At 46.4% G+C, this 15,449-nt stretch overlaps 1 protein-coding gene across 3 annotated transcripts in view; it reads left to right on the forward strand.

Moving 5' to 3' along the window:
• Window positions 1-15,449, forward strand: part of LOC119431356 (SLIT-ROBO Rho GTPase-activating protein 1) — a 51,892-nt gene that overhangs the window by 33,697 nt on the left and 2,746 nt on the right. For 2 of the 3 annotated variants that reach the window (XM_049657365.1, XM_037698841.2), the window contains exons 10-14: window positions 1,106-1,211; window positions 1,765-1,986; window positions 3,612-3,673; window positions 6,409-6,447; window positions 6,522-6,702. In XM_049657365.1, coding sequence (XP_049513322.1) covers window positions 1,106-1,211; window positions 1,765-1,986; window positions 3,612-3,673; window positions 6,409-6,447; window positions 6,522-6,702 — 610 coding nt within the window. Of the gene's footprint in view, window positions 1-1,105; window positions 1,212-1,764; window positions 1,987-3,611; window positions 3,674-6,408; window positions 6,448-6,521; window positions 6,703-15,339; window positions 15,396-15,449 lie in introns of all 3 variants that reach the window. The other variant, XM_049657366.1, reaches the window with a different exon arrangement.

A 15,449-nucleotide genomic window follows, 5' to 3' on the forward strand; every position in this document is an offset into this window, starting at 1 on the left:
ACTGGGCTTTAACCCCTCTAAAGAAACATGACACTCCACACGAACACATCATACAAGAATTCCGCGCTCTTCAGGAGAAATACAAAAATTACATGGAATTTTACACTGATGGCTCTAAAACAAAAGAACACGTTGGAGTGGGGGTCGTGACAAAAATTCAGAAACAAGTATTAGACTACCACAGCACGCCTCTGCTTACACGGCCGAAGTCTACGGAATATGGACTGTAGTTAAAAAGGTCATCGCTGACAAACACGAAAACAGTCATATACACTGATTCCTTAAGCACACTGAAGGCTCTACATGTGAAATCTGAATGTGAACCCCTATTAGGGGATATTTTAAACCTGGTAACATGAAACAAGTAAGGCAGATTAATCAGGTTTTGCTGGGTACCAAGCCATGTTGGAATACCGGGTAATGAAGAAGCTGATAGATGCGCGTCAATGGCAGCACACAAAGACATAACAAACACAACACTCCCATATAAAGATTGTATCCGTGCGATTCGGAAGGCCTTGAGGTCAAAATGGCAACAGCAATGGGACCACTGTACAAACAACAAGCTACATCTGATAAAACCCGTACTTGGCGAATGGCAGTCATGTAGTCATCAGGAACGGTTCTTTGAAGTAGTTTTATGTCGACTACGGATTGGGCACACACACCTCACACACAATTTTTTACTCCCAAAAGAAGACCCACCAATATGCGAGAACTGCCAAGAACCGCTCACAGTGATGCACATTTTACTGACATGTAAGCATATCGCAACACAGAGACGAAACCTTTTGCAGAACTTATACAAGTTACACATACTGTTACACCCTGCCTTAGTTTTAGGAGATGATGCACTAGTGCCATTACCAGACCTTTTTAAATTTCTGGACGATACCGGCTATTTAAACAGGCTATAGACCAACACAGCCTTTGCTGTTTTTAAATTTTTATTCATAACACCTTGTGTTTGGCGCAGCATAGCCTTAGTCGCTTTTGCGCCACTAAACCCCAATTAACTAACTAACTAACCAAAGCTTCCTCTTTAGTAATCATGTGATTCTCTTTGTTCAAATGATTTAGAGTTTGTACATTTTGTCTTGCGCAGAGCTCGAGTCCAAGGAGGAGTTTGTAGCCAAAGTACGAGATGTTGTCCAGAGCTTCCCAAGACCTGTATTTGTCGTGCTTCGATACCTCTTCGCCTTCCTTAACCAGTAAGTTGCAATAGAGGGGCGGGTTGACGCTCTACTATGACACCTGCAGTGTTGCACCTTTTTACTGTGGGCCAGATGTCTAGGCTGAAAAGTGTCTTTGATCTTTCTGTACTCCATAAACTTTTGTGGATAAGTATACCTATTGTTACTGGTAGGCTAGCAAGGCAAATGTGTCCTGTATGTTACTTCTGATGGTAAAATACCAACTCACCTGAGCAACTTGCTGGTTTGCAATTTTACAAAAAGGGGAGAGGGGGGAGGGGGGTTTCAGAGCACTGATTTCACAGTGCGCGTTAAAGTAAGCTGCTGCTACTTGAAGTTTCATTTTCTTACTCAAGCACATCATGAAATGGGCAGCCGACTATGTCCGCAAGAGTTGTTTGTCTAAGCAAGCTTGTCCAAAAAATAAAGGGCTGTGGTGTATGTGCAGTTAGTGTTGTTATTGAGAAATAATTCACAGTACAGGACAATCGTTCCATAGTATTTCTTGCTCTTAATTTAACCTTGTGGAATCCATGGCCATGTGTGGATGGATGCCTTCTGTTTTGTGCAGTTTGTCCGAGTTCAGTGATGAGAACATGATGGACCCCTACAACCTGGCCATCTGCTTTGGCCCAACGCTGATACCCATCCCTGAGGACAAGGACCAAGTCCAGTACCAAAATCTGGTCAACGAGCTTGTCAAGGGCCTCATTGTGCACCAAGAGCAAATCTTTCCCAATGACGGGGGGATCGTCTACGAAAAGTACATCAGTGCTGAGGCGCCGGAAGACACGTGAGTTGTGTGGTACTTTGATCCCCTCATTGCCCTATTAACCCTCTGAGACGCTGTGTACGCCAATGTTGTGCATCAACAGTAAAGGCACTGATGAAAGTAATGACATTTAAAATGTCTCACATGTACAGTATCTTAAAACACTTCTGATTGAAATTGGGCTGCAAGTTTCAATAACATGTGCAAAATGCTTTAGTAAAACGAGTGGGAATGTAGATGGTTGGTATTTTTACTTGGTGTGAGTATGTCATTGTATGCAGTGGGTACACTTCTTTCATTGTTTTTCACAATTCGTTGCACCAGGCACAATGTTCGAGACACTGGATAGGTACTTTTCAAGCCTGCTAGACATGAAATCTCATAGCTGATGTTTCTGTATGTGTTTTCACATGGAGCCCACATTCTCTAAACATGATAAACACATTAAAGGATTGAAAATTGTTAATCTACCAGTATTTTGCAGCTGTATGCTTTTTATGATTCTGAAAATGTAGGAAATGCGGTTGGAGGTAAGTTTTAAATCAACAGAATCAGTTAGCATCTGAAAGGGTTAATGGGTGTTGCTTTGGCACACTTAATGGTGCATTCTAGTGACTGGGCAGTACACTTTAACTTGCTGTTCGGCTGTTAGATTTCCCCCTATGCATTTTCTGTTATCTTAGAAAATCCTTTTAAAGAAAGTTTTGAAAAAAAAATAACAAATTGCAAAGAAGTGCTTGTTGTGTGGAGCCATAGAAATTCTAATGTATCGGTACAGTTGTACACTATCTTCAATCTGCGTAGCTTCGTTTTAATGACACATCGTCATATTTTTGTTTCTTCTATGTCATGTTGTGGTTTGATGTTTCTGAACTTGAGCACCAGTAGTGCTTGATATAATAGTCAGTGCTTACTAGGGGTTGATAGATTGTAACCAGCATGGCTACACACAGTACCAGAGAAAGAAATTGAACGGTATTCTGGCTGGGGGTGTAGTATCCAGAAACTTAGACAAACCATAAAATGTGCAAGCCAGATGCAGAAGCAGGACTTTCCTAGTCGGGTTGCACAGATTTTGTGTTAGGCAACGGTGACCAGCAGTTAAGGTGTTAGCAGCTGGCTGACCAACACTGGAGGCACACCTGTACTGAGAATTTACTGCTAACAGCAGGTACGAGATAGGAGAGGGGCTGATCGTATTGTGTGCCAGTATTGCTTGACAGCTGGTGGTACTCCATAAACTTTTTCAACTTGTTGCTTATTCATGACTGCCTTGCTTATCGTGGTGTGGTGCGACAAGTGCTGTATTGTACCCGAGGGCCTCTAGGGCTCTTGCCTTATGTGAGATCACTGAAGTTGTTGGGGGCAAGAGGCTTTGAGGCATAAACAGAAAGCAGACGAGATAGGCGCCGAGTGCAGCAAAGACAGCTGTTTGCCTACCTGAAAAGTGATATGTGCATCCCGAATCATGCAAAGTCTGAATTGAAGAAAGCTTTTAGGGCATGGGAGCCACCTTTAGATCATTTCGAACATGGTTCAATTTAATGACAGTGTGACAGTCACTGAAACTTTCATTTTTGTGTCTTCAGAAGTGCATGTGAGACAGTTTCGTGCCTTGGCTTGGCTTGAGTGGAAGTTCTCTGTAGGGATGATCTGCTTGTGGAACCAGTGGCTGAGCCTGCAGGAGCCTCCCAGAGCTCTGACGAAGGTAAGTGGTCAGCTCTACTGTTTCTTGCACTGGCAGGCTGGCACCTTCCCACACCATATCAGCGTGCCAAACGAGGAAGACTGCACAGTTTCTTATAGAGCTGCCTTGAGGGAATTATGGTGCCGTCTTCTGTGTATCTTTTTGAACATGTGCTGTGAATTGAATAGGAGTGCTGGGATATGGAAGGGCTGGCTTGCCTGTAACATGGCTTGGCCTAATTTATGGCCATGGCTGCACAAACAAAACTTTTTTCATTAAAGCTCAATACAACATAACTGATGAGGACAGCCTCTAAACATGTAAAAATTCTACTAGCGGGCCTAGCCAACTGTGGCTGGGAAATGCTACGATCAAACAGGCACATGCGACGTGTCGAAGAGAATATGCACACTCTTATTTATCACAGGCAGTGCCTGCACAAGGGCACCTAGTAGATTCAGTGGAGCAAGAAATGTACTACTGCTCTCCACAAAGTGCAGCTTTATTCTTGCACTCAAGACAAAGATTAAAGGAAAAAGTGCTGGGTGGAGACCATGGGAGAGTCCGCAGTGCAGCAAGTGACATAGGGTGGCCGGCACAGCTTTGGTTAAACATCAGGTCGGGGTTCCCCCACCTTGCACTTGTGTTGAAACAAGAACACATTGAGAACCAACTTTATTCGCTGGCGCACTGTAGCGTGGAAAGTTATGTTTTAATAACTAATTCTTATACAGGGTTTTTCAGAGTATGCGTTCGAAATTTCTTAAAGATGGAAAAGATGTGATTATATTAGGTGATTCACTCGGAACTACTTTCACCACAATGACATACATTTAAATTTTTAATATGATGAGGTAGTAATTGGACAATTATGAAAATTTGACTAATTAATTTTTACCGAAATCATCAGATGATTTGTTCTTATGCGAGACTTGAAATCCATCATCGAGTGTCCTTATGAAGCCATGATCTCGCTTGATTCATGCTCACCGAACAGTGAGGTGCGAACAATTGCATCACTCCTGGCTCCTTGACAGTTCAGTTTCGTGTTTTTGGATGAAATTAGCCCGATTTTATCACATTGCAGAAATGATCAGTGTCGGCTTTTTTGTATGTCTGGAACCAATTGTGAGCTCCTCGAATGACAGTCTTGCATTAGGGTCATTTGCCCCACTCTTGGTAAAACAGTTAACTAGCCTAACTTTTATAGTTACTCGTTTATTTGCTACCTCAAGTCATAATAAAATATGACTTCATGGTAAAAGCAATCCTGAGGAAATCAATTATCACATCTTCCCTATTTTAAAGGAACTTCAGTGACATTTCCTGAAATGCCCCGTATAATAATATAAACTAAACCTTCCTAATACATTATATAGGTGCAGTAATACTTGTCGTCAGATGTGTCCAAGATGGCTTTGCTCTCCCAAGATCAAGCCCCACTTCCTGTGCATGCAGTTTTTCTTTGAGGTAAACTGGGAAACTATGGCTTAGACCACACTTGCATTCCCTTCACAGTCAAGCAGTAATAATACACCTAGGCAGGAATGACTTGACGGGATTTCACATCCCAAATCTACACTGGGCTACGAAAGATGCCATAGCGGTTGACTGCAGAATAATTTTGGTCACCCGGGGGTCCATTCTTAACCTGAATGTTTTTCGCCTGTTAGTCCATACAGCAGACTCCCATGTACTGCGATGCACCGATCAATAGAGCTTCATATACGTATGTACCTACATGTACGAGGTGCGTACAAAAAGAAACCGAACTTTTTAAATAGCGCGCCAACCAGCAGAGGGAGTGTGCAGCGGCTACTGAGCGTACGTAGCGGCAGGTTTAGACAACAAACTGCCATTTGCGGTGTTTTGCTCTGACCATTAGTTGGCGAGCTACAGTCGCTGAAGTGAGTACGTGCACAAGCTGTTCGCCGGATTAGTGCCAAAGTGACCATAGACCCTGCGGTGTCCCTTTATTTTAATCATTTTTTTCTCTATCTCTCCTTAAGAACATCATAGCAGGCAGTGAGACGTGGGTTATTGGCTATGATACTGAAAGAAAGGTGCAGTCTTCGCAGTGGGTGGGCAAAGAGTCTCCTTGTCCAAAAAAGCACGCATGAGTCGGTCAAAGATTAAGGTGATGTTGATTGTGTTTTTTGACTGCGAAGGCATTGTCCATCAGGCCACGTGGTCAGATGGTAGACAAGGAAGTCTACCAGGGAATTCTAGCGCATTTGAGGAATTCTGTGCGCATTAGAGGCCTGAATTATGGCAAAACTAGACTTCGATTTTGCATCATGACAATGTGTCGGCTCACACGTCACTCCTTGTTCTCAGCTATTTAGTAAAACAACCCATTCCCGTTCTGCCCCACCCACCGCTTTCTCTGGACCTAGCGCTAGCAGACTATTTCCTGTTTCCCAAACTTAAAACCACGTTGAAAGGACGTTTCCAAACCATAGAGGCGATTCAGGATAATGCGAGAAGAGACCTGCGCCCCGTCCCAGAAATTGCGTTTCAGGAGGCTTTCCAAAAATGGAAGAAACAACGGGAACAGTGCATTGCTAGTAGAGGGGACTACGTTAAGGGGGACAGTGCTTAAAATGTTGAACAATAAGCAATAAAGATGCTATAGCAAAAGTTCGGTTTCTTTTTGAACACACCTCGTATACACACATACATGTACACACATATACATGTATTATGTGCATTGTTAGGGGCAACCAACTTGATGCCTTGACTTTGCTACATTTCAGATGCCCTGTCGAGTGAGCCTGACATCTCCCTGTTTGGAAGTGAGTAACACCCTGCTCTGGTCTGGGGAGACTGACGCAGATACGAGTGAACATGCGGCCTTCGTATCGTGCAGGGTCAGACGTTCTGGAAGCGACAGCGCAGTACGACTTTGTCGCACGGTCGGAGCGAGAGCTGTCGTTCCGGCGGGGTGACAGGCTGGTGCTCTACAGCCAGGTATCGGCAGACTGGTGGCGGGGCCACTTTGACGGCAAGGACGGCCTTGTGCCGGACAAATACATCTTGCTCAGCATCAGGTATGTCTGGCAGCCTGCGGTGATGTGGGACTGGAAGCTTTTCTTAAAGGAGCACTAAAGAGAAACACGAATCAGTTTAGGTTGGTAGGTTGTTAGCTTGAAACCCCTGCCTGCATTTTCCTGGTTCCAAATGGAGCTGAAAAAAAATTCCGGGCCTAACGTGCAGTGCCAACAGCATCAGTCAGATGCCACATATTTCAAGTTTTCTCGCGGGTGTTCAAGTGCCACGGGTGTTGCAGCAGCGGCTACTCCAGGCTGTATGATGTGCGTTGAAGTCACCACAGAGGACGCACTCCTGCCCCAGACAGGCAGACAGTGGCAACAGGCAGCGAGCATCCCAGGGGCGGCAGGGGTGCACATAGATGCTTGTCACAGTAGTGTCCGCGGATTCGAGCTGCACGGTCACCGCACAGCACTCCATTGGTCTGTTGGTCAGAAGTCAGCAACTGGGATCTTGGCGTGAGGGATGGAGCAGCGCACATAGACCGCACAGTGTGGGGCAGCTTGCGGATTGCTAGCATCCAGGCAGGGGGCCGCAGACCAGAAGGCTAAGGAGCATGCCATGATGCTGGAGTACCTGATATAGCCGCGGAGTGGTGTGCCTCAGCTGGCACACCAACTTCCTGCAGGGTAAGTACGTCGTAATTGCCCCGCAGGAGACTCTCCAAGACGTCAGCTTGCGGTCGCTGCAATGAGTGCGTGTTCCACTGCAGCACCTTCGGGCGGCGGCGGCAGTTTCCCCCGGCATTAGCTATGGTGACTCCCCTGTTTGGCCTTGCCACCTGCCGCGTAGTGTATTGATACTCTGGTAGCAGGGCAGTCAGACTGCAGGAGCAGCTTCAAGCTCTCAAGCTCCCCCTGTAGAGATTTCATAGCAGCTGCTGCATTTGAAGGCGAATTGTTCGCGGTAGCAGATCGAATCGTCGCTGTTAGGATGGAAGGGACAGCCTCGACTGCTGTCAGATGCTGAGGGCAGGCAGCAGGCCTTCCTTCCGAAGTAGAGAGCAACGTGGTTTGTGCTACAGACTCTGAGGCCTGAGACAGCTTGATGGAAGCCTTCCAATTGCGTCTCCTTCATCTTGCAGCTGGGATTGCAGAGTGGGCAGCACCAGATCCAGCACTCCAGCGGTTGTCTTCTGCCTGGTGAAAGATTCTGATCCCAACGCCGACCCACAGGTGACAGCGGCGTAACTGCGGCCGTCACACTTGGATAGCGTGGTAACGCCAAAGGGCCATTGATCATCATGGTCTCCAGGAAGCCTCAGCCCGCACTGTGGCTCAGGCGTCTTGTCGACAGGGAGAACTGGGAGCAGCAGCCACCAGTGTTGCCACCTTGCGCTCCTCCTGCCAGCGCGCACACCACGGATTGTTTGCAGAGGGAGGTCCGCCGCAGTGTTAACATAGAGGCCGTCGCTGCTCACAGAAGCTCGTGTAGTGTCACCCGCTGCACCGCAGGCACCTTTCCGGGAAAATGCAGGCTGTAGTAGTGTGACCGTAGTGTCCACATTGCGCGCACTGACGTGGGCGAAGTCGAAACGGCTTTCTAGGAAACAGCATCTGGTAAAGGTGAATGCATTCCAGAGGGCTTGTCGCCGCTGAACGAAATGTCACTGTGGCCCAGCTATGCTTGATGGAGACCACACACATAGAAGAGGAGACCGCCGCCAGTAGCTCGTAGTCAGAAATGTCCCTATCGATCCTGTGCACGAAGCCCGTGCACTAGGATTGGGGGGGCGAGCAACAGCTGCAATTTCTGCCAGCTCCGTCTTGTCCAGCAGGTCTTGGTCAGCAGGCCTGGGAGAATCCGCATCCATGGCTAAGATGTCCAGGCGCTTGTGCACCTGCACCTCGACCACACTGGGAAGAGCAGAGAGCACTTAGGCAATACTGAGGCAGGAGGTGCGGGAAAAGGTTGCACCCACTGTGGCAGGCCGGATAAGAGCCATGCCAGGAATATCCCAGGTGGTTGCCTTGTTGGACGCTACCGGGAGCGTGGCAGCAGCAGGAAGACCAGTAGTTTAACCCTCGCAGTTGATGCGGTGCAAACGTGGTGTGACCAGGGTGAAGCCACCTTCCCGGAGCGATACGGATCGGAAGAGTCGTGTTTGCTCACCGTAGCCGCGTTGCGGGGCTTCGGGCAAGCAGGCACCGCGCAGCTGAAGACAGCAGTGAAGACATCAGCGGGCGCCATGGTCTGCAAGGCAGGAGATGCTGCAGCACAGCTGGGACGTGGCTGGCGTGCTGCTACAGTCTTTCCTAGCGAAACCTGGGGCACCCGCTACGACTTGCTCACTTGATGGAGCGACCTCGACACATCGTTGCCGCAGCTCATCGACAACAGTTGCCCGATTGGTTGTGGCCTCAGCAGCAGGTGGAGAAGCTGCTTGCTTCTCCACCTGTGCCGCGCGTCGTCAATGCCATCCTCTCGCTCTCTTCGACGCTTGCGGCATGTGGCCGTACCCATTTCTTATTCGCTGTCGCTCAAAGGTGTGAGTGGAACTGACAACGAAGGGAGAGCTGTCGCTGGCTTTAACGAAGGTTATTATCTTGCCTTGTTGCAAAGCGGAGCGCTCTGCACTGCGGTGGTCTCCTGTTGCCGTGCTAAGCTCGGGTCTCTTGATGGCAGGTCTGCAGGCAGGATGGTGGCCGTCTTGCCTGAGGTAGCATTGGCAAGGCGCTGCATGAGGGCCTTGTCGGTACGGTGGCCAGGCAGGGGTGCGAAAACGTGTCTCCTGTCTAGCGAGCCACGATTTGACAAGTGGGGCGAAGTCATTGCTCCCGACTACTGCACGTTCGCACAGTATCTAAACACTCGGCGTAAGTGGGTCAATAAATGTCTCGCTGGCCACCCTATGGTCGCCAGCCCATCAAGGGTGAAGCGATATGGATAATGTAGATGCAAGCAATTCTTCCGTCGAATGGTGACAGCGTCAACTCCAGTGCACACGAGAGCAAAGAGATGCGTGCGCTCTCGACAGCTACCACAGTGGAATTCCCTTTTAAATGTAAGGTAGTTGTTTTTGTCTCTCTCCGTCTTAAAAATTTACACTAGCGCTATGCAGGCGCTGCCAAAATTACCTTTTAAAGACGTGTTGCCATCAACTTTTCATTAGGGGTGTGCAAATATCAAAATTTTTGAATACGAATAGAATACAAAGACAGCTTCGAATATCAAATCGAATAATGATGTGCACATGCATTTATTAGCAAGTTGGGTTAATTTGTTATGCTGGAACATTGCAATTAAATTGTCAGTGTTAACAAGCTATATTTGTAAGCCGTTATACTAAAACATTGTGTATTTGGCTCATGTTAACCAGGAAAATTTTGTAATTCCCACTAGCTGTCCTCACCAGCCTGTGCCTTATTATACCACATCAAATGCCTGTCAGCTCGGAGGCATTTGACCCTGTGCCAGTCGTAACTCATCATAGCACGTGCTGTCAAGCGATAAGCTCAGAATTGGGGTGGCGCTGCAAACACCCTTGCTCTCCACAAACCTGTGCCCCTTGCTACTGAGAGGCTGGCTTGCCCGTTAAGTTTAGACGTTTAGCGGCTAAGTGTGCCTTACAGGCAAAATTTCGCTAGCAGCACGAAATAATCGCAAAATTCAGCACTTAGATTACATAGAAACAAATGCTAAGAACCGTGTTTGCTGCCGCGCAGCCAGCAATATATTCGATTTGATTCGAATATTCGTATCCAACCGAGTATTCGCACACCCCTGCTTTTCGTTTTTGTGCTCTATCTGCTGTAGCAAGCCACTGCTCGAAGAAAGATTGGCCTATTTGCGGGTCCATGATTGTTATGAAGTAACCACGCTGAAATTAATACTTCTCTTTAGTGCCTCTTTAAGTTGCAGGGTGAGGTGTGTCTGGATACGTCAGAGCGTTACGGTTACTGGCATGCCAAGAATGCCTCTAGAAAATGCACTTAGCGCTGAATTCATATGCATGTGCCAACCAATTGCCTGTGCTTATTTCATTCTCATTGTGATCCACATCCCTGCCTTTGTCCTCATTGGGCAATGTAGTGGTGCCATGAGAAGAGGTTTTGTACAAGGAGCCCAAAAGATGGCAATGGCTTGCAACACTTGTACTCTTCCTATTAACAATACACCTTCTTGGTAATGGCAGATGTCCATTCTGTTTGCATGGGGTGGTAAGGAGTTTCTACAAAAGTGACATCAAGATAAACCTCCGCTGATTTTTCTTTGGAGTTCCTCACGAGTGCATGTGTTCGTACCACGAGCGTGACTGGTGCGTTTGCGGTGGAACTGCTGTGACACTTTTTTCATGGGGCTTGTGTGAGCCATGAAAGACCCTTTTCCTTTTTTTTTTTTTTTTTCCTTTTGAGGCATGGAAGGACAGATAGCAGGTGCAGCATGTCTTTGTGGGAAGGGCTCCTCCTGGATCCTTTCTGCTTCTGACTGTTTATAACATCTGCGCAATGTCGGGTCAGTTCATGCTAGTACAGTTAAACCTCGATATAACAAACTTTAATATAATGAAATTCTCGATATAACAAAGTATATTTAACTTCTTATTATTGTTTTCCATAGAACAGCTTGTATTTAGAACCTCAACATAACAAAATGTGTTTATACACAATTTCAATGTGATGAAATTTCATGCGCGCCGCAAAGGAAGACTAATACAATAAATGGAATCATCCGCAGATGCAGATGATCAAATGGTTGAATTGGAAGTGGCTGCTTGCAAATGCACCTCTCAAATTGCCATGCGCGACTGAAAGCGACTGGAGCAGCGTCATGGTTCCGTATAAAATCCAAGTGCAATAAGATCCTATAGTGCTTTGCGTGCTGTGGGTGTGAGTAAAAGCATGCGAGGATGATCCGAGTAGGATGGTGGCTTGATTAGCGCTGTCTTCCCGTGCGAACAACGGGAAAGGCGGGGAGGGGAGCAAGCTTGCGTTAACGCGATCAAGCTCACGTGAGGGGAGGAGGCTGGTTGGTGCGCGTATTCTTTGCTAGCGCAGCCGTGGCTGCGCATGACTATCAGCATGGCTGAGCGCACACACAGCCCATGCACCTTGTTTTAGGGGTAATCTGCAGCGTGTGCCAAGAGTGGGCATGCCAAGATGGCATAGCATCATGTGTGCCGTCTTCCTGTGCATTTAGTACTGGAGGTTGCATAACCTAGAGTTTTGGAGTCGCATTGAAGCGCGAGGCAGATGAAGCATTTGCTCCCCGCTGCCGGCCGCTTTTCATAGTAGCATCGTCCCACTCCGGGTGGCACCATCAGCTGCGGTTGCGGAGTTGACACGAAAACGTGACTGGCCTCGCTTCGTATCATCAGTGTGAAGATATCATGGACACGGCGTGAAACCGTATGTTGCGTTGCAAACTCTCAAGTTTTAAAAAAGAAATTTTCTCGTTCAAACTTTCTTTTTGGCCAATTACCCGACAATTCGGAAAACATGGAGCCCTTTCCTTGTAAAACAAGTTCATCAGCAACCATACTTATTTGCATAAAAGGTCAAATTTCAGTAGAACAAAATTTCAATATAATGAAGTAAATTGCTGATTTTGTTACCGACTGTTATATCGAGGTGTAACTGCATGACCAGAGGCAAGCCCCACTTGTCGTCTTCACAGTGCAGATTTTTTTTGTTGAAGCCAACCACTACAACTTCTTTTCAGGCTGTGAGTGCTAAATCATTTCGTTTTATAATTTACACTCCTTTCGTTATCACATGTGTCGTCAGTTATATACCTAATACCCATTGTGCTTGAAGGAAAGCCTTTTTCTCAGCGCAGGTATCCTTTCTTTAACCCTTTAACTGCCACTACTGACATAACTCGTGAAAACACCCACGCGCACCCCCTGCTACTCCCGAGTATACTCGTGTTGCTTTTTAAACTCACTCCCTGCCACTCCCGAGACAACTCGTGCAAAAAAAAAAAAAATTGCGTTCATGTCCTGCCATCTATGGAGAGGTCACCTAAACACATAGAACTTGTAAATTAAATTTTAGACAACAGATGGAGCACACGTGTTTACACCCGCGTCGCTTCGTCTCAGGAGAGCGCAGCAGCCATGGCGAGTTGGCGCGCCACGTGCGTCCGCACTTTGACGGACGAAGAAATTCAAGAACTGCTGATGAATATCTTCACATGTCCTGTGGAGTATCATGGTGCATTACTAGCATAAAATTTCCACTGAACAAACATGAAAAAAATACCCGGCAGGGGGTGAGGAGCAGTGAGAAAAAGAACCCAGCAGTGAAAGGGTTAATGAATTGGGTGAATGTCAATTTATTCACACATGTATTTTGATGTGTGAAGCAGTCCAAACGTTTATTTTTGGCATGGGGGGGGGGGGGGGGAGGGCGGAACAAAGTGTGCCAAGATCTCATTAGACAAGCACTTTGCTGCCATAAAAATGTTATCACTGGAGCCAAGGCTTGAACCGATGACATTGCAGTCAGCAGCTGAATGCTACAGGCAGTCAGCCACTACCATAGCGGACCAAAACTGAAACAGTCTATGGTATGCATAGATATATAGTGGTCAGCACGTTGGAGAATGTGCATCGCACGCAGCTGTGTTCTCTTCACATTGGCCAGCAAGAGTTTCACTGCCCACTAGTAGTTTGGATCTTGAAACCATTTATCAATAACTTGCCCATTACTTCATTATGCCAACCACCAGTGCGAGGCAGGCATCATGCACCGAGCTACAACTGTGGGGACTGTTTTCTGCATGCAATGTGTGCCAAGCAATTTCTCCTGTCGGCGACTACCGATAGCCACAGTATAAAGACGGGCATCTAGGCAAGTGTCATGGTGATTGAACGAAATTAAAGGGCCTCTAAATGATGCTGAGCTCAAGGATTGGATATTGTCACGTGTCAATATATAGTGGTAGTTGTGTACCAGCCTACAATGAACATACAGCCAGAAGAATTTCTGGGAATGATGGCGTTGTAGCAGAGTTACAGGTGCTTGATGAATGACTGCGCACCTGCTGCGTTTTCTCGCTTGCTTTTGCTACACTTCCCATGGGAGCTCTTTCCTCTTCACTGCATGCTTCTTTAAACTCTGTCTCACCCACTTAGCACAGTGCAGCAAAATATACAGCTCACGTCACCAGACCAGGATACATAACCAGCACAAGGGCTCTGCCATTGTTCGTCTCCGTTTGCTCTCCATGCAACGTTGATTGAACGAAAGCTTGCATAGCAGGGTTCGTACAGAACAGTCGACTCATAATACGAAGACAATTCAAGGATATCAAGGATGACATATACCAAATTTCAAGGAGGCGAAACAGACCTTGTCATACACATACACTGGAAAATCGTGAAATCTCATTCATCTTAGCTGAAATTTCTTGGAGTTGCTGAGTACGACACATGCTTCGAGCTCTTCAAGTGGCTTTTCAAACTTGACTTTCCCATTGTAATTAACGATTTCATTCGGCTTCTAGCATGCATGACGGTTAGTAGTGTCCAGCTTCAGCCAAAGATACTCATCACGTTAAAGCCAAATGGCAGAAACTTACTTTTTTCGCCAGGCATTTCTAGAGCTTACTGCTCGAAAATGGAGCCATGATGACTGCAGTGTGAACGAGCTAGCAAATTAAAAAAAAAAAAAAATTCTACGGCTTGTTTATTTTATCAGGCTTTATCTAGCTCCACAATGTCAATGGTAATTTAAACACGCCTGTCATTGGTGGCTGTGGACACGCCACATTGCATTGCCTAACGACACTCGGGGAAGAAAATATCTAAGAATGTTTCCAGATAGACAGTGTTCATGGCGTAGCCCTGATGCAGAGTTTGTTACTTTGAATGTTTAAATGTTGCCCTAAACTCCAGTTTTCAGGGAATTCATGGAGTTTTAAGGGCCCTTGAATATCTCTTTCCAAATTCAAGAGTTTTTAAGGATTTCAAGGTGTACAAACCCTGACAGAAGGATCAGTGATGCACAATGGCAAAATCCCCTCTCTTCTCTGAATGCACAGCCGGCATTCATCTGTTGTTGATGGACCATTCAACAGCTTTTACCTTGATTACATCACACCCTGCTGATGTCATGACATGCAAATAAGGGATCGGAAAAGCTCAAAGAAGAGAACAGTAGATTTTTTTTTTTTAATTTGTAGCTTCTCCGCAATGCATAGCCCTACCATGTTTGCCTAAGGTGATCTTCACGGCGTTTTGCACATGATGTGTATGTTTATTTAAAATGTGTTGAAAACGAGAAAGGTGGTTTAGGAGCGCTTTAAGCTGGCTATAAATGTGCTGCAGTTAGGCATCTCATTTCTGCCACACTTGACAGCCGTCGTCAATTGCTAGTCACAGCTGTAGTCCAAAATACAGAAATCGACCAGCCCGGGTGTGTACCTAGCAATAACTGGTCATGGTCAATGAAAGGTGAAAATGGCGGAAAGTATTGTCTTACATTGTCATGGTGCATCAGATTTCTGATACATTGAATATCCTTGTAAACATAGTTTTTGAAAGACAAAAAATGGTTGCATACTATTGCAGTGCTACGAAATATCACCATCCCATTCTCTACTCCGGTTGTTGAGGGTCCACTTCTGAGAAGAGCCCTATAAAGTAACCGCTCGAGCCATGCTGCTCCGAAAGTGTTGTTCTTTTTGTACAGGCAGGCCGGCTGACACAGTGTCCTCGATATACATTGGACTGCTGGGGGCCTCTGTGGTTAGTAGATTTTGTAATCGTTGGTTGTGACAGAGGTTTAGGGCCTGCCTGCCT

This window comes from Dermacentor silvarum, chromosome 10, assembly GCF_013339745.2.
Source record: "Dermacentor silvarum isolate Dsil-2018 chromosome 10, BIME_Dsil_1.4, whole genome shotgun sequence".
Lineage (NCBI taxonomy): Eukaryota > Metazoa > Arthropoda > Arachnida > Ixodida > Ixodidae > Dermacentor > Dermacentor silvarum.